Here is a 19,534-nt window from a genome sequence, read left to right as displayed (position 1 = left end):
ACTGCAGTGCTCTCGGAAGGCTGGTTTAACTCAAAGCGCTCTACATCTGCAGGTGTAGCTATGCCCTAAGTAGAAGACAACCAGATGAAAAATTGGGAGGTGAGCTGAAACAACAAGCAAAGTGCCTGAGTGGGCCGGGGTGGGAGGAGGGGAAAGATTAGCACGTGTCTTGTTAGTCCCATTTCTGGGGTGTGTGTGTGTAACATACTGGTTAATTGTCCTGTGTCCTCCCATGTGAGGGTTAATCCACATAGGGTGGGATTTTTCAATCAAGCCTAAAGGAGCTAGGCACTTCACTCCTGTTCATCTGTAATTGGAGTCAGGCACCTAACTGGCCTAGGCTGCTTTGAAAAAAATGCCAGCCACAGGGGATAAGCGCCTAGTTCTGCTGTCAGGCAGTGGAGTTAACACCTTTAGCTCATGGCGTAGACTCGTTACCATTTATGTTAGTCACCCCTCTGTGAGGGGAGAGCTGGGGTTTGTAGGGGTCATAAAGGAAGACAAAAACTACTGGTAAATTTAACACTACACAAATGCTGACTCCTTCTGCACCTGCAAAAAGGAGCATTGGGGAAAAATAATGTGTCATTCTCCTATCTTGGCCCGACCTGATACCAGAAAACATCTCAGGCCTGCCATTTAGAATAGTGACATAGCAAAAGCTGCCTAGACAGCTTCTTATGGCTTTTTGTCATTGTTACCAATTAAGAGGGTTTATGAGCTGAAAATAATCCAAGCTCACACTTTTTAGTAGTAGGCAGATCTGCAGCGTCAGCTGTTCAGAGAGGAAAACAACATTGTGATGGATGTTACTGACTTTCCGTGGGCCTTGTGTTCCCAAGTCACAGAGGCAGCTCTAAAACTCTCACCCTGAAGGCTGGTTTGCTCAGATGAGCCCAGTGCCAGATTTTTCAAGTGCACAGCTCCCACTGTAATATTTAGGGCCAGATTTTCAAAAGAGTGTCATGAAACTCTAGCCCCTCATTTGGGTCCCTACATGAGGAGCTGAGCACTTTTGAAAATCTGGTCTTATTTTGGGGGGGAAGCGGGGGGCCGAGCCCTTCTGAAAATTCCGATTGATGACATAGGACACTTTTAGTGCTAGAAAAGTTTTACATATGCCAGAAACTGGAGTGTGAATAGCCATTTTCAGGGGGTGAGTCTGTTGAATAATTATACATAGAGAATTTTCCTGATGCTAGACCACTGAATTGGTGTAGTCTTTTAGCTTCATTTTGATTAACTTTTTAAATTCAAGGTGATGCTATGGAGCTATATTAACACTGAGGAATATAATTTAGCTGGTTATGTGCTTAGCTGTTACTACGTGATGTATTGCTTACCTTGATGCAGGTTGTTAATGCTCTTTAGTTTAGCTTTTTCTATACCTAGCAAAAAATGTTTAAAAAATATACACAGAAAAGGTGTTTCCTATGGTTTCTAAGCATGTGCACCAGTTACATTTTTGTCACAGTTTTTGCATATATTATTTCTGTAGGACGTTAGGTATTGTCAACATAGCTTTGTCGTATGTAGTGCTAGGTTGTGCTTTTAAGAGCCAGCTGTGTGTGGCTCTGTCAAGGAACATATCTTTGGGGCAACACAGCTTGAGCTCAAGGATGTACCCAGCACACCCTATGGGTGTGCTGTCCTGGGGCTTGTTAGATTGGGGCCTTAGCTTGTAAACTCTTTGGAACAGGGTTTGGTGGAAAGGTAATATATGAGCACACACTAGAAGGCTGCCTTGCTCCTCTCTCAAGCCAAGGTCAAGCAAGCAGTTAGGAGGGGCAAGTGGAGATGGGCGGGCATAAGAAACACTAAATGCCAAAGAAAAGACTTTCCTTGGCCACAGCACAACCGCACTCCTTACCCCTCCCATGGGGTACAAAAGGGGTGGGATGAAGACCCTCCAAAACCCTAAAACATGACCATAAGTTGTAAGGAGTGGGACGGGATGGGACAGAGGCATGCACTGCAGGTATTTTGGGGCCTTCTAAAAAGGAGGAGGTGGGAATGGAGAACAGGCTCTGCAGTGTCAGAGCTGGGAATGGAACACTGGGAAACAGACTCTGCCAGCAAGTAGCACTGTGGATATGCTTGCTTGGAACTAACCCCAATAAACATTGCATAGTCTGAACTTCGGACTTCTGCTTTCAGTCTGCGTGACAAGAATCGGGGAGGGGTTGAAGGGAAGGCCCTCTTGAAAATCCCACTAGGAGTCTATTGCTAAAGTGCATAAGCAGGTTGAGTGTCTGACTCCCATTAAGCACCCAAATACCTTTGAAAATCTGGTCCTTGGTGTTTACCACACAGCTGGTGCTACAGGATATAATGACTGATAGAAGAGCATTCTGCAGAAGCTCCTACTGTAAGTGAGATCCTTATGTATCCAAAAGTGGATGGTTCTCATAGGGACTCCGTCTAGACATATCTGAATGAGTGAAGAGCACATCTCAAACAGTTTGGAGGCTTGGCTGGGATAAGCCAAACTACTTAGTAGGGAACAAATCTTTACTGGAGAGGATAGACCAGATAACTTAGTATGCTACTCTAATTTCTAGCTAAAGTTTATGGATAACTATAAGAGTCTCCCTTTCTTCTCTGTTCTCTTTCTCTCTACCTCCAGATTTTGCCTTTTCACCCAAATCTAATCAAAATCTTAACTTTCTCTTTCCGTTGTTGCTTAAATGCTCACAGTAGCTTAAATGCTCACGGTAACTCAAATGCTGATGGCTGGTCTACATTAATGTATCCACTGTTGGTGACACCAGTAGTAAAAATGATGGGACATTTTAGGGAAAAAAAGTCTAGTATCCACAGTGCCCATCAGGTTTGCACAGGTGCTGGGGACAACACATTTGGCCTGCCAAACCCTGGTTATGTTGAGAGGGACAGACTGCAGGCAAGCCAAAGGTGAATGTGTGGGACTGGAACTTAACCCCACATACCTTTTGCTTGTAAACTGAATAAATTTGATACAGAAATCAAAGGGACATGATGAAAATACCACCCCATAAAGGGACAACTTGAGTAGCTTTGAGATCTAAAGTCTCGGCCAGTTATATTTTCCCCATGACCCAAATTTTCATAGGGCTTCAAAAGTTCTTCTAGAGAAAATCAGACTTGTTAAGTAATTAGCATGCAGTCTCAGCTGGGTATATAAGAAGGTACGGTGACCAGATGTCCCGATTTTATAGGGACAGTCCCGATATTTGGGGCTTTTTCTTATATAGGCTCCTATTACCCCCCACTCTCTGTCCCGATTTTTCACGTTTGCTATCTGGTCACCCTATAATAAGGGCTCCACTATGGAAGGACAGGTTTTCATTTGTACTGTGAATGGTATTCCAGGGGTGTAAACAGCTTCACATAAAGCTGTTTACAAAACAAAAAATGTTATATATAATATTAGTAACATCATAATTTGCATGAATCTGACTGTCAGTTCTGTGTCTCCAAGTAAAAGTCAGCAATGTACATTGTCTAATAAAACGGCAAGCTTTTTTTAAAAAAAGTACATCTTAATATAAATAGTTTATTCAGTGCATGATTGTGTATACAACAAATAATAAACAACTCTTTTGTACAAGGCAGACAACTGCTTGTACAGAACTATGTCAGGTTTGGAGCACAGAATCCAATGATGGTTAATGCACAAAATCTTACACCTCATGCAACTCTATGCCAATATTCCAACTTTCTCCCATGCAACAGATATGATGACCTAAATGGAAACCTAACTAAATTTTTAAACAATTTTTCCAATAGCATGTCTGAGTATATGTTGTTTAGGGGTAACCTGTCCTAACACTTCCTCCTACACAAGAATCACGTGCCCATTACAGGGAAAGAAGGACTTTTACAAATAAGACATTTCTTATAAAAATTAAGTCACCTTAATTCCACAATTTCTGTCTTTAGAAAAGACGCCACAACAATAGTTTAACATGGTACACAAAATGGAATTAAGATAAATCTACACTGGAGGATAACTTTATCCCTTTACGTTATTTTCCACTGACTCGGGTTAACAAAACAACTCAATTCCTACAGACTGGGGTCAGCACAAGAACTTTACCAGAATGCTACAAATCTATAAAAATTTATATTTCAGTGTGTTTAAAATCACAAGAACACTGTTTGCTTGAGCCTGAGACACCGACTCTCAGTTCCAGCCCTGAATTTACTGTTGTTTTTTTTTAAAGACACAGCTTTAAAGGCCCATTGGAGTTGAGAAATCAAAAAGTTGCACAAATCCAAATTAAAGGATACCTTTGTTATCAAGCCTTAGATATAAAACAGTAAGCCAAGAAAAGAACAGTTTACATTTTTGTTGTTTGCCCCCATAAAACATATAAGCATTAAAATTTCCTTTGAAGAGCAAAAGTGGTCTTTTTATTTCTTGGTTGGAAAGCAAATTCTTATCAGCAGTGAATGCTGAGAAATGTTTTTGTTTTTTTCTCTCCTATGCTTTGTGGAAAACTAGAGAGAGAAAGAGAGAGAGGAAAAAGAGCTGGACATTTCTTCTCTGAGATTTATTCCACAGTTATGTTTTGCTGGCTATCCAGGTGCCTTGTGATATGCACACGCATATTCTACATATTTGGGATATATCCTTTGACAACCAGAAGATCTAATGGCTGATAAACGAGTGACCTATGCAAGTTCGGCGGCTTGTCCTGAACAATTGAACGGTTTGGATGAAAGACTGCTAGTAAGAATTCAACGGCATCCAGAGGTAAGGTTCCATTTACAGAGCACTTGGCTTGCCTTAACCTGGCTACGTTGATTCATTTTGACTCATGGATTTCCCCCCATTTAACACTCCTGAAACGCTTCTGCTTTTTGTCGGGGTCCCACTTCCAGATCTTGAAAATTCTGTGAGATCGTGAAGAGAAGGTTCTTTGTACATGGCCACTGAAAATCAGAAAGAAATAGCAGCATATCAGCACATCTTATATGCGACTTCTTTTGCCTCTGTTCTTGGCTATGCAATTTCAAGGGCTAATTAGAACTTTTCATTCAATAAGTAACATAGGAGTAGTGAAAGAAATGTATTCACTACATGGATAAGATCATTAGGAGATTTCTTTTTCTACATGCAAACACTCATGAAAAGAGAATTTGAAAGGTTCATATTAAGGGGTAAAATATTAAAATAAAATACGCACATGCCCACTTTCTCTCTGCAAAATTCTGTCAGCTAGATTTTCACGGGGCATAAATCAGCCTAGCTCCATTGACTTCAATGGATCTGACCCAACATTTGTGCACATGGTCCAGGTAAATGACCACAAAAATGAACCTTTAAGTTTTCTATTGAATACACAAATGCAGTGGTTTTGTAAGTGCACTGGATTCTGCTGAGAGTCTGGCCCTAAATATGTAAACTGTAAAGCTAGACTAGACGTAGGCTGAAATGGCCTGTCTATCCATCCAGGGTTGTGCATCTTGGAGATAATCTCTATGATTTCAAAATGGCATTTGCCTTAAGAGGTTACTCAAATAAACCTGGGGTCTAAGACAAGGCATCATCTGTGTCTCACATGCATTGTTTTTAATGTTTGGGTGCTGGTACCATATGTTTAATAATTGTGTAGTAGAGATAAAATGTTACCATCTGAATATTATACCAAGTTAATAAACATGCCTGAAGCATAAAAGAAAGCATGACATGATACATCTTTCTGCTGGTTGCCAGTTGTACTATCTAGGTGAAATCTTTATGGACTGTAATGGACATACTGGGAACTGCGTTAACATGTATTTGAATACACGAAGCAAATTATATATCACGGGATGTAGTCAAATCTGAAAAAGCAGCTCCAGTTACATTAATGGTATGCTGCAGGAAGTTACATGTCCATGATGTAAATGGTTCAACACTTAAAATGTATTTTTTGCAATTAAATATTTCTGATATAATGTAACATCATGTCATAGCAGTTGGGAAAACGGAAGAAATTACCTTTTAAGGGTTTTGGAAGAAAGTGTGCTGCAGGTTTATTTTTCTTCACATGGTTTCCTTTCATAATTTCGCCTTCTTTGTTAAGACCCAGATACCAACCCCTGCCAGACTGTTGCTGTCTGTAGATCATTGAAGAATATGTCACATAGTAGTTTTCAAATACTGATTCTTTGAACTTGCATTCAGGTGTGAAATGTTCCTGGAAGAAAGGAACAGATCAATCAATACCTGCAGTGCTGAATTGCACATCAGTTAATACAAGATGATTTGATATTCATTGCCTTTCAGATGGTTAAAAGACATCCCTTCCCCATCCAATTATGGAACACTAGCCCCCTAAAAATATGAGCACCAGAGTAATACAATTTGAAATCCATGAAAGGGTGCAGGGAGCAACTCAAAGAAGCATAATAAAATCTTGCTGCCCAATGAGTACACTCAAAGTGAAGAATTATTGATCAGTGAGGGTCTCTCTGAACTTGATAGTGAGCACGCACAATGGCAGTATAAACCAGTGGTGAACTACTGCGTGTTAAAAGGAGAAATGTCCAGTAAAAATTCCAAGCAAGGGCACAGTGAGTAAATTGCTCTCTTACCAACCACTTGATATTATTAAATTAGCTTATAGCAACTACCTCATTGTCTAAATTATTTATACCCGTTGATGAGCACCAGCATATTACATGCTGACTGTCCTTGAAGCTTGCGATAGCTATTGGAAAATTAGTATGTGAGCTCAGGCTCTGATCTGAGAACCATGCAGCACCTAGTTACAATGGCCAGGGTTAAAGATGAAGCGTTAATCTTCAATTTGAACTTCACCGCTTTGAAAGGAATGATGTGGGCTAATGGTTAAAGTAATGAGCAAGACCGGAGTTGCCTAGTTTGTAATCCTGGCTGAGTGACTGACTCTCGTCCTGTAATTCTGGCTGAGTCAGTTAACCTCTTGTTGGCACTGGAGGCCAAAGAGTAATAACAAGGAATTGCACTGGAAACTGGCAGCTGAGCTTTCGAAGATAAATACACTGTTTGCATCTGTCTGCATGGTTGTTGTGTCCTAGGCCCTCTCCTTGCTTCTGGGGCGGAGCTCTCCTCATGCATGCTGATGCCCTGAGCAGCGGGGCTGCCTGCCAGCACAGAGCCCTGCCTCTTCAGTGCACTGGACACCCGCTAACTGCCTCAGGAGATGATGGAAGGTCAGCAAATAATAATAAACCTCTAGCCAGGTATCAATTTGCAGTCTGCTCCCCAGCAACAGCAGCGCTGCCCATCAGCCTGCCCTCTGCCCATGTCATACAAAAGGCTAGGGAGGGCAAGAGAGTGAGGGGCGGCTGGGCCTGAGGCCATCCCTGTACAACTTTCCCAGCAGGAGTCACTGTGTGTCAGCAGCGTAGAGCAGGCCAGCATTTTTTTGTGCAAAAAACTTTTATTTTTTATTTTTTAATCAAAATTGGTCATCTTTCAAACAAACATTTTCATAGACATTTTCTTTTCTAAATTCTTTGATTTTATATTTTTGACCCAACCCCCCCCCACACACAATTATTGTGTGTACCCCTCCCCTTCCTTTCTCTCCCCTTTCCCAAGGCAAAATGGAAGGGGGGGAGAGTAAAAGGAGGGGGGAGAGGAAGTGGGGGAGGAAAGAAAATAACTTATAGCAACTACCTAAAAAGGGTTTTTTTTATTTTAATTTTTTGTTGAAAAATTAGAAATTTTGAGACAGCCAAAAAATTTCAACATTTTTGTGAAACGTGACATTTTTTGACCAGCTCTAGTATACGGTGATAGATGATGACAGCAGCAAGAGCTGCCCGCCCGTGCAGTCTGCCCCGGTCGCTGGGACCGCCCTCCACGCCGCTTCGGCGCACGGGCAACGACGGGCACCGAGCTAACATGAAGAAAGTAACTTCCAAAACAAGTATAAAAGAAAACATTTACAGGCTTCGTGTTTTCAATTTAAGGCTGAGACTTTTCACAGTGAGACACACAACCCTAGACTCCTAACTCCACATTGTGGTCACATAAATAAGTGGCCTCATTCTCGGAGGTGCTGAGCAGCCCCAGCATGAAGTAGTGGGGGGATCAGCCAAGCTTGTGAACTTTAGCTTAAATCTATATCTACCCAGTCTGGCTCTCTGTGACTGGGTGTGTGTTTGGGGGTGTGTGTAAAAAATACACCCCCACACACACCCCCACACACCCACACTCACTCCAGTCTCTGAGAATAATGAGAACAAAGATGCAGGTGGGAAAGAAAAACTTGCAAAGTAAAGCCTTGAATTGCATCACTGAGAACACTTTTAAGTTGAGGGGTGCAGGATTAGACCTTATGCAAACAAAAAGGCACAATTCAATATTTTTTCCCAAAACAAGTGATATGATCGTTAGTTTTACATACAGTATTAATTAGCATGTCCAAGGCTGAATCAATGAGAAGGGGCACACTTTCTTTCAGTGTTGACCGCCCACATGCATCATTGTAGCTATTGTAAGACGTGACTAGGCTCAAAACTAAGAGTCCTGCTGTAGTTGTAAATAATACCGAAGTTCCACATTAACAGCAGCATATTCACAATATGCATCCCAAAGTCAACACAGCAAGTTTAAAAACAAAAAAGTAAACCATTTCCCACAGCCTTTGCCAGGTTTATGAGCTGATTCCACTGCAAGCCTACCATTGGCTCCTTCAGTCTTTTCCAGAGAAACAAGTCACTGATTTACCAGCCGCCAACATCTAGGATTTGTTGTTATAAGTCATTTGCATGTTGGTGGAAAAGCAACAGTGTTTGTTTTTTCCATCTCTTCACGCATAAATACATGCTTCACAAATGCAAATTCTTTTCACCTAGGTTATAGCAAAATATCTATCGTCCTTTAAAATTTAGATCCTTTTTTTTAGTTGTCACATTTTTCTGCATTAATTTCCTTTGTTTTTTAACAGTATTCTTAAACAAAGAACTATACAGGGGAAAATAACTTCCCTGAAGCATATGGAAGTAGAAACTATGGATGAAATCCTTGACCCATTGAAGTCAATGGGAAAACTCGCATTGACTTCAATAGGGCCAGGATTTCACCCTATGAAATAAAGGGGTTGTTTGATTTTGTTTTTTAAATCACTCCTCAATGCAACCTAGTGGCCCGTTAGTCCCTAGCATCGTTGGACATATTTTAGAACTCACAGGATAATCAAAATTATAAATTGATGAGCTAGGACATTTCTGTTTAAAAGACAAAAACATTTGTAAGGTTCTAATGAAATCAGTAGGAATTTTGAGTAAACTGCAAATGATGAATGTTTTTTTAAAACAGCTCTCAAGCAACAAACCTATATGCCAAGTCTCAACCCATGAGGTGTTTCCTCTGGAGTTATAAATCCCTTAAAGCAAGGGGTTTATAATAGAAACACTAATGCAATTTTAAATGTAGTAGTGATGGCTATTGCAAAATGCCACTGTATTTTTCCTAAAATTTCCGAGGTTAATCTTGCTTGCCTTCCTTATATATGTTATCTCATTGGCTTCAACAGAGTTATTCATGTGCATAAGGATTTGACTTTAATTATGTCAGTACTATAGTAAACACAAGCAAGAAATAAATTGTAAAAGTATCTTGAGAGTAATTTTGATTGCAAAAAATCATAGGAAGTGAGAGGCTTAAATTAAATGAGTCAGAGCTGGACCCAGTTTCCTGAATATTCCTTTCGGAGAAAGAATTTTTAACATTTTAACATTCCTATTTTAACATTCCTTTACAGATTTGTATTACATCTTTTCACCCCCGTGTCTTTGTGCAGGCGAAGAAACAGAATTCAAACCCAACTGATTGGCAGTCTTTTTAACAAAAAGTGCATAGCAAGCAATGTTATCCCTGTTCCTTCATGTTAATTAGTTAATTGACAGTCAGCTTCAATCAGTATCAAAGGGGGACAGTCACCGTATTTTATATGATTTCTAAATAAAACACTTCTACCTCATTACTCTGTCCCTCGCTCACTGTGTTAATAAGGAATATTGTGAGTATATCATCCAATTAAGAGCAGTAAAACAGAAAACGACAGTGTGCCACTGAATGATTATGGCTTATATACAGTAATTTGCAGCTGTTTACAAAAGGCTTGCTGTATTCAGTGATGGAGGTTCAGATTAGGAACTGAAACCACAACATTTGCATGCTCTCTCCCCCTCTCAAGAAGCCAATTGACTTCAGAGTGCACTGCTTTCACATGGAGTGGCTACACTTGGCCGTAACAAGGAAGCAGGTATCTCTCCCTCCTCCCCAGATTAAGTGTGTGACATTCTCACCACAGGATTCGTCAAAAGACTGCAGTAAGGACAGATATACTCCCAGCACTTTGTCTGGTGTGACAGAGGATAAAGCGTGGAAATAGAAAGGAAAACATTCCAAAAAGCCTATTTCACCCTTGATTTTTCTTGGCTTTGTTGCTCCGGTAACAAGCTGTGCTTGGCACTATGATGCAGCAGAGAGCCCTGTTAATGCCAGACATCCCTTCGACGCCGCACGCTGGTCTGATGGTACAATGCCATGGTAATTCCTCCCCCACTCACAGGAGGCAATCCCTTTACCTGGCTCATCCAGAAACTCAGTGGCCATTAACATGGGTGTGATGTTTTTGAAGGTGAACGGCATCACACACAATTAAAAGACAGTCCCTCCAGAGCTCCACCATGTCTAATCTTCTCCCTCACATGCTGGGCTACCACATCAGTTTTCTTTTCATTGTTTTTTCCAGCTTTTTTTTTTGGGGGGGGGAAGGCACCTAATTTAATTGACTATTTTGGCATTCAGTCATGCTTCTCTGGCTTGACTAACTGCTATTCTTTCTTCGCATGTGGCCCTAGCTTCTGAAAGACGAGACACGCATTCTGAACGTCTTTTGTCTTTTTAAACATCTATCTGATGCCTTATATGCGGTTTGTGGCAGCAGAAATGGTGTGTTATTTCAGGAACACAAAGTGGTGCATTTAACACCGTTTATTTTTTACAAGTATTTATTTCCATCAATTCAGTTTATTAATTAATAATACATAAAATCTTCCTGCCCGCTTAAAAAACAAAAGGGGAATCTTTGCAGTAGGAATGCTAAATAGCTGTGTTTCTCACAAGCAGGTGTTTTATTGTTACAACACAAGGCTAGAAATATTTAGCAACAGAGCAATTAAAGAAAATACCATCACTGATGACCCCCCCCCAGTAATTTACGGTCTTGCACCCCAATCTAGCCAATCATTTAACTTTCAGCAAATCTTTCCCAGGTGTCTGGCTGGTGGGTCTTGCCCACATGCTCAGGGTTGAACTGATCACCATATTTGGGTCGGGAAGGAATCTCCCCCCAGGTCAGATTGGCAGAGACCCTGTGGGGTTTTTGCCTTCCTCTGTTGCATGGGACATGGATCACTTGCAGGTTTAAACTAGTGTAAATGGTGAATTCTCTGTAACATGAAGTCTTTCAATCATGATTTGAGGACTGCAGTAACTCAGCCAGAAGTTAGGGGTCTATTTCAGGAGTGGGTGGGTAACATTCTGTGGCCTGCAATGTGCCGGAGTCAGACTAGATGATCACGATGGTCCCTTCTGACCTTAAAGTCAATGAGTCTAAAACCAGTCTTGCAATAATGGAGGGGCCCCTTGACAAATGTATTTTGATAGATATGTTTCGGGGCAGCTAGCACACACTGTTTTTGTTGGTTAATTTTTTTTGTGTACTGCAGTGAAGAAATGCAAGTTAAAGTGATATGAAGAATTCATATGGAATTCCTTGATTCAGATTGGGCCCTTTCCTACTGAAATCAATAGGTTTGTCATTGGCATCCATTAGGATTAGGAGCCTATGATGTCTTGGCACAACCATACACAATGTGCAAGACAGCAAATACGTGGGATAAATGATCACAAAAACACTTCTCTTTCTTCGCTGTTTTTGCTAATCAGTTTCAGCTGCTGCTGATATAACAGAAAAAATGAATGTCTCTGAAAGGAATACAACATGAGACTGCATGTTCTGTACATTAATTCAAAACACATACAGGAATAGATTTCCCATGGACAGTCACTGGGAATTTTACACCCAGCATCCAGAAGAGGTGGATTGTCTCTCTGTAAGTAATGGTAGTGAAGGAATTCTTTCCTGTATAGGTTCTTAAACTGCTTTCCTCACTGTAGTGTCCGAGCACCTCCCAGCCACGATTAACATTTGGGTCATGTGTGGTTTGTTTTCTCTCTCATCCCCTCCCCAGGAGGAGAGTTGTGTGTGGTTCCTACAGTGTTTTGGTTTGGTTGAAGGTGTGGATTTTTTGCATTTTAAAAAAAAACATACACACTGCTGTGTGTTAACATTGAAGGCAGATCAAAGAAGTGCACCTTATACTTGGAGTGAAGCTGGTGAGGTTTGTGATGGTCCTATAGTTCCTGTGGGAGTTTAGTGTCTGGAGTCTAGCATTCTTGGTCAATGTGAACATGGTTTAAAAAGTCCCCTTCCCATAAAGACTTCAGGGCTGCAGTCCTCTAGCTGCATGAGAAATACCTAATGACTGCAGGTGACATCCAATTTAAATAGTGCCAGGTGGACAAAGTATTTTGTCTTGTTGGGAGAGGACAAACTGTGGCTTGCTTCACCTTTTAACATCCCAAAGTGGCTGGTTGTACATTGCATTGCATATTTGGTGAAGCTGCTTCTTCCACAGTAGTGTGGGTGGCTGATACAAAGCAGGGAGATGGTGGAATTATACTGCAAAGAACGGTGGACAGAAGGAAGTGCTAAGTGGTAACCCACTACCGGTTCTCGTATTCAAATGGGCTTTTCACAAATGAGTTTCTGCCTGAAGTTAGAACCCTGAAGAGTATACATTCATTGTGTTCTTTATAATAGGACTGAAATTGTAATTTTCAGGGCTCTGTTTCCTTCTCCCAACAATGAGACAAAAGCTCAAGTCAAAAATCTGATGCAGAAACATCACTGATAACCTACAAAAGTTCACAAACTTCCAGACGTCAGTGTGTACTGATGAGACAAATATTCCCTTTGTTAACCACACATTTAGTTACCAGTGAGGGTGACAGAAAGTTTCTTGCTGTTATCCAAGGAGTAGCATCTCAAAAAAGTCTCTAGAAATTGTGGAATGAAGCATGCACAAGGGAAATCTAAAAGTTGCAGATATGATAGAATTTGTCTCTTTCCGACAGTAACAAACTGAGGCCCCAGTCCAGCCCTTACTCATATGAGTGATCCTACTGACGATTTATCCATGCAAAGAAGTGTTGCAGGATTAGATCTTGAGATTTAACTTAGTATATGTGTGGATGATGATAATAATAATCCATTTTTTTTCTTTCAGCTTTTCTGGAAGGAAGCCCACAGCAGAATGTGAAAATATTTTGCATTCATGAATTGTGTATTTATAAATGCCTAGGATAAAAACAAAAAAGAGAGTTGTGTGACATAGTCACCTGGTTTGCCTAGAAGTTAATAGCATATAGGGCAATATATATGCAAAAATATTTTGTACCAAATAAAAAGACAAAATAGCTTTAAGGAAACTGATTAATTCCGGTCACAACTCAGACTTGCTTTAGTAAGCAAGAAGATAAATTGTCAGGAACTTCTGCTTGGTTTTGATCTAATCAGCTGAACTCCTGAAATGTTCTTGCATAAAAAGAATTACATCTGCATTCAAAATATATATCTATGGACAATAAAAAAGAAGGAATCTAATATGATCATTTGGTATAAAGACTTCAGTAGTATGAAGTTGGAATGGCCACATTATTCCAAGCAGATAACTGAACAGATTACCAAGGGAGAGAAAAGTAATAAATAATTACTTATGGAAAAATCAAAAATGATTTTTCCCCAATACCAAATTCTAAGGTCCAGGTTTTGAATACCTACCTGAGGTGGAAGTTACTATACCAATGCAAAGCTGGAAATCTTCCTGTTCTAATGGTGTAAAAGCTCTTGCTTCTAGCCCAGATACCTGGGGTATCAGACCTTGAACCCAATAATTGATCCAGGATTTAAATATTAACCATCCTGATCCTCAACCAAGGATAATTTAAGGGGTAGGGAATTCCACCCACATATGGGGAGCAGAAGGGAATCGCCCCTTTTTTAAGGTGGCTGTTTAAAGCTATTCAAATCTTTGTCATATTATATTAGATCGCAGCAGAGATGGGTTAGCAGGCAGACTACAAATGTGTTTATCAAAGATGTATGATATATGGAATTTATCCCATGGCTGTCATCACCATGTGTTTTGTGTTAGTCCCACCTGCAGAGGAACTAACCCAACAAATTAAGGAGTAAAAAATGTGGATCATTCAAAATCTAACTGTCTCAAAGTTGGTATTTATTAAGCAAACCTGGGCTGTAATTGCATGATAATATTCCATGGAGCAGGTCATCAGAATGGTCAGAATTTGGATTCAAAAGGATGCAATGGCATGGACACAAATGATTCAGATATACTAATTCAGATGAAGGATCAGGACATGCTCTTAAATGTGGGGTGCATAATTACAGATTCCATGAGAACAACGATGTGGTATCCTTATGGGATGTAGCCTTTATTTTATCCACTTTAAACAAAATCCCAACTTTTCATTTCTCTGTTTCCTAATTTCTTTCAGCACGTTGATGCAAACTAGGATTTCATTCTATCATCGTGAATTTCCGAAGGACTCCTTTCAAGCTACACTGCTGCTACTTTGGCGATTTTTCTGCACCAGCAGTTCCGCCTTTTATTAACAGAGATGGATTTTCTTCATCTTTGGCATGTGGCCTTCCAGAGTGTATCCTCTGCATCATCACCCAGTAGCGTGTGAAATATCAACAGCACAAAATGTGAAGACTTCAACTTGCAAGGTATCAGAAATAACAACAGCTTCTGGATCATCAGCATGAAAAAAACTCTGTGAAGAAATTTCTATAGTCTGTGAAGCCAACATGGACCTGTTAGCTACAGGGATAGAAGCTCCTTCTTTAAAAGAATTTGGTCTCAGTCAAGACTGCAGGTATAGCTAGGTCCCAATCCTCCAAAGACTTGTGCGCTCTGCTTAATTTTACCTACTGTAAGTTGCCCAAGTGATTTCAGTGCAGCTACTCACAGTGCATAAAGTTAAGTATGTGTGTCAGTCTTTGCAGGTTTGGGGCCATAGAGGGATTTCCTAACTGACCCTGTAGTGATATCCACTGAAAAGCAGCAGAGTGTGGCTGGCTGTGTTGTTTTCACAAGACATCAGGAATAACACTGCAAATGTGAACTTGACTAAGTGCCATGCAAAACGTTAAATGAAATGGTAAAACTCCCATTGATTTCATGGGAGCAGAGATAGGCCTATACTGAGCACTGCTGCAAATCCCATTCTTAAAATACAGTGTGCAATTCTACTGTCCTTCTTATAGGAAAGGCTTAGTTGCTAAGACTGAAAAAGTGCAGTGGGAAGTAACCAAAATGATGCAGGGGATGGATTGTAAGAAAAGATGAGCGAGATTTCACCTCTGCTGGTCAGCAGAAGAAAAGGAACGTCCTAGAGCTCTGTAAGACGTGTGTACTGGAGATATCAGAAACGACCTACGATATTTAATTAATAAATAAGGAGCAATTGGGCACAGAAGTAATTTAGGCAGCATGTCTTTACAGGGCATTCTTTCATAGCATGAGGATCTTTTTTATTTGCATAATAAACATCCAGTACTAGTGGGATATGCAGAAAACTGCAAACAAAGCAATAAATCAGAGTACGTAAATCCATTCAAGTGTGGTTGGGGAAAGGGAAAAATGTGTTGTGTCAGAGCTACAAACTATATATCTGTGCTCCAGCAGTGAGATTTCGTGGTTTTGTTAGGTATCTTTGGATCTATAAGAAAGCCCTGGTAATTATTTACTTGACAGTGTTCCTTTGTACAAAGTAAAATATTCAATCAACCCGCTCCCCCCCCAATAAAATAAAAATTCAGAGGGTGAGCTGAAACAAAGTATATTAATCAAAATGCAGAGCTTTGCACAGCTCTAAGAATCCTGAAATCTTTTTCCAGCCTTGCCTCTGACTCACTGTGAAAACTTGGGCAACTAACTTTGGGCCAGATTTTTAATGGTATTTAGGCTCTCAACTCCCATTGATTTCACTGGGAGCTGGGCACCTAACTACCTTTAACAATCTTGCCCTTCACCTCGTTGCTTGTCTTACTGCATCTGTGAAATGGGTATAATAATAATAATTTTCTCAAAGGAATGTCATGAAGCTTAATTTATGTTTGTAAGCAGCTTTGAAATTTATCCATGATAGATACTTCACATGCCCTGTTGTTGTTGTTCCATTGTCTTTTAGTTTATTCCTCACCTTGAAATGTGTTGATTTATGAAAGCCATGCCTAATTGGAGGTGAGCAAATTAGCATATAATACATGAGGAAGGGAAATGCTCCTCTCGTAACTGCAGAAGAAATGAATCCCATTGGAGAGGAGCCATAATGTGATTTAAATGTTTTGCAGGATTCCCAAGAGACCACCTTGCAGATGTCAAACATGAGTCCCTTTCCTAAGCCAGAGTTGCCGTACTGCTAGTTTACTCAACATGAGTAAGAAAGGGAGAAGATTTGTGTTACCGCTTGTATGCTTCTGCACTGGTGTGATAAAAGTAAACATCCCCATTTCCTGGCTGAGGGAGAGTAGAGGAGAGTCAACATTTCTTGAATGGTCTAGCCCCTATAAATATTTTAATGCCCTTTTAACATACACGTCTCTCCTGTTTGATTTCAATGGCTTAAGGGCATAAAGATTTCCAGTCTTACTTTAAAATTGGAGTGAAAATGTAATATCCTTTTAAGATAAAAGGAAGACTCTAAAGCACTGTGTGTTTTGTAAAGCTCAGGAAAGTTTCATTAAGCAATAAATGCTGGTAGTTCTGCAGTCATTTGAAGGGTATAAACACTAAAAAGAAGAAGAATTGCAGATGGTGCAAAGCATTTAGCTAAGCGTGACAGAATGATATCGGCCAAAGGAAAATGTGGGCTGAGCTAGAGAAAAAACTAAAAGCATTTGCTGCATGGTGTAATCCTGACATTGACAGGGAAAGGCTTAGCTGACCAATAGGTTTTTCCATATCTAACCTTCATGATTTCATACTTAAAATTGTAACATTACTGCTTTCAAAGGCTCTAAAGGACATTCTTGTAAGACTCTGATGATAGATCTCCACATGGAGTAGTTATGTTTTCTGGGATTTTATCATATAGGTTAACTTTCTGGATATCTTTCCAAAATGTTAAGCCACAAGACAATAATCAAAGTATTCTTCTTTGTCATGGTACACTACACCAATTGAAGCCAGTGAATCTACTCATGTGAGTAGGATGAGCAAGATCTGTCTCTCTTGGTAATCAAAAGCTGGGACTGCTGAAAAGTGTGTCCTGCATATGGAAAGTTTAAAATTACTATGAAATCAGGTGGACATGTGGGATCATAGAACTATAGAGCTGGAAGGGACCTCGAAAGGTCAGCTAGTCCAGCCCCCTGCATTGAAACAGGACCAAGTAAAGCTAGGTCGTTTTCGAGAGGCATTTGTCCAACCTGTTGTTAAAAACTTCCGAGGGTGGAGATTCCACAGCCACTATTGGAAGCCTATTCCAGAATTTAACTATCCTCATAGTTGGTTTTCCTAACCTAAATCTTCCTTGTTGCAGATTAAGCCCATCACTTCTTGTCCTACCTTCAGCAGACATGGAGAACAACTGATCACCACTCTCTTTATAACAGCCCTGAACATATTAGAAGACTGTTACCAGGTCCCTCCTGTGTCTTCTTTTTTCGTAACTAAACATGCCCAGTGTTTTTTTTTAACCTTCCCTAATAGGTCAGGTTTTTAAAACGTTTTTTCCTTTTTGTTGCTCTTCTCTGGACTCTCTTCAATTTGTCCACCTCTCTCCTAAAGCGTGGCATCCAGCTGAGGCCTCATGAATACACAGCAGAAGATCTACAGATCATCTTGAGAAAAACATGCCCTTGATATAGCAGGCTGGAAGCCATCCAGACTGCAATGACTGCTGAAGTTGCTTATCCTCTCCTAGATCCAAACATTTCATGCAGAGGATATGGAATACGCCATAGCACTCATCAATTCCTTTCCAACCCGAGAGCATGAAAAGACCTCCAAAGTGGTGGGATGGGGGAATGTGGCTTTCTTGAAGCAACATACTCCAGTTATAGGTTAAAAACTTTTCTTCCTTTGGGAATTATCTCTGCTGTCCTCTTTTCTTAGGAGATCATTTAGCAGAAACCACCCCACAGAGGGCTAAGCAGCATTAAATGAAGACAGCAAATCACTCTCCTGAACTGGGCATCCAGTCTGCCTTCTGAATAGTGCAGAGTAATACTAATAGAGTTTAACTGGTGCCTCAGTACCCTTTCTTTCTGTATTATCAGAGAGAGCAAATAGGAGCACCTGGCTTACCTTCTCTATGCCATTCTTTCTCTATCACTTCTATCTTGGCTCTTCTTACTCATCTCTCCTCAAAACTAAGCATACTAATTGTTTTAGGTCTGTCCTCATATGGAAGTCTCTATGTACCTCAGAGTGTTTTCATTGCCTGTCACTGAACCCTTTCCATTTTTTCTGTATCTTTTAGAGCACCAGCCACAGAGTTCATGAAGAGTGTGTACCGTCCCTTCATAACGGGGTTATAATACCTTCACAGTCATTCTCTGTCACTTTCCTATGCCCATATTACATTGTTTGCTTTCTTGCCGCATACTGATCATTTATAGAAAGGTTGATATCTTTTAAGGTGTGCGTGTCTCACTAATAAATATATTTCAGTTTTATGGTATTTCTGATCTTTTGATCAGTCCATGTGCCAAACCAAAGAGATTAAAGACTCCAAAGGCAAATGAAAGAGTCTTTATCAAGCTGGCACAGCAAACTGAGCGAATGCTTTATAACCTAAATATTATCCTGCCACAAGTTGCAATCAGATGCCAAGCAGTGTAAAATTGAAATCCTTTTGCTGTCAAATCGCTAAAACACACATTTTTTGCACAGTCCTTCTAAAACGTTCCACAAATTTAAATTAAAATGAAATGCAAGTTGGAAACACCCATATCTAACGAAGTCTGCTCCCAGTTAACCACATATACAAGCCCCATTCATTTCAAGGGGACGTGCGTATGTGTTTAGCTGGGAGCAGAGTTTGGTGCAGGATTCCTGTGCAAACACTACAGGCCCATTAGACAAGTGTTAGCTGTTCTAATGGTCAAGGTGATCATGGATAGAGAATGTGAACTTCGCCCCACTTTGCTAATTCAGATCGCATGAACCCCAAAAGGAGTTAGAGCCTTTTGGACTGTAAACTCCTTGGGACAGAAGCTATTTACTGTGCGCTTGTACAGCATCTAGCAGAATGATTCCCCATCCTAATTGGTGTTTAGGAGCCACTAGAGTCTAAATGTGAACTGATAATAAAGGTATCCCGAATTGCGCCTTGCTTTTCTTGACCAATTAAGTAGCCTTTTCTGATGGTTCTTTTTAGAGAGCTCTGTTTTGCCACGCCAGC

The 19,534-nt window shown here is 40.3% G+C and overlaps 1 protein-coding gene and 1 long non-coding RNA gene across 8 annotated transcripts in view; one reads left to right on the top strand and one right to left on the bottom strand.

Annotated features, from left to right (window-relative positions):
- Nucleotides 1–3,515: 3,515 nt before the first annotated feature.
- Nucleotides 3,516–19,534, bottom strand: part of FGF13 (fibroblast growth factor 13) — a 348,716-nt gene continuing 332,697 nt past the window's right edge. For all 7 annotated transcript variants that reach the window (XM_084639098.1, XM_084639095.1, XM_084639101.1 and 4 more), the window contains 2 exons: nt 5,969–6,167; nt 3,516–4,917 (listed from right to left, as the gene is read on the bottom strand). In XM_084639098.1, coding sequence (XP_084495224.1) covers nt 4,781–4,917; nt 5,969–6,167 — 336 coding nt within the window. In that variant the 3' untranslated portion in view covers nt 3,516–4,780. The remainder of the gene's footprint in view (nt 4,918–5,968; nt 6,168–19,534) is intronic.
- On the top strand, nt 6,937–19,465 carry LOC311526248. Its single transcript, XR_014712971.1, has 2 exons — nt 6,937–7,164; nt 14,615–19,465. It is a non-coding gene; the product is annotated as an uncharacterized lncRNA (long non-coding RNA).

The sequence above is a fragment of the Lepidochelys olivacea genome, assembly GCF_965140295.1.
Source record: "Lepidochelys olivacea isolate rLepOli2 genome assembly, chromosome: 9".
Taxonomy (NCBI): Eukaryota; Metazoa; Chordata; order Testudines; family Cheloniidae; genus Lepidochelys; species Lepidochelys olivacea.
Note: the sequence above shows the minus strand (reverse complement) of the source record. Positions and strands in the feature narration are given on the sequence as shown.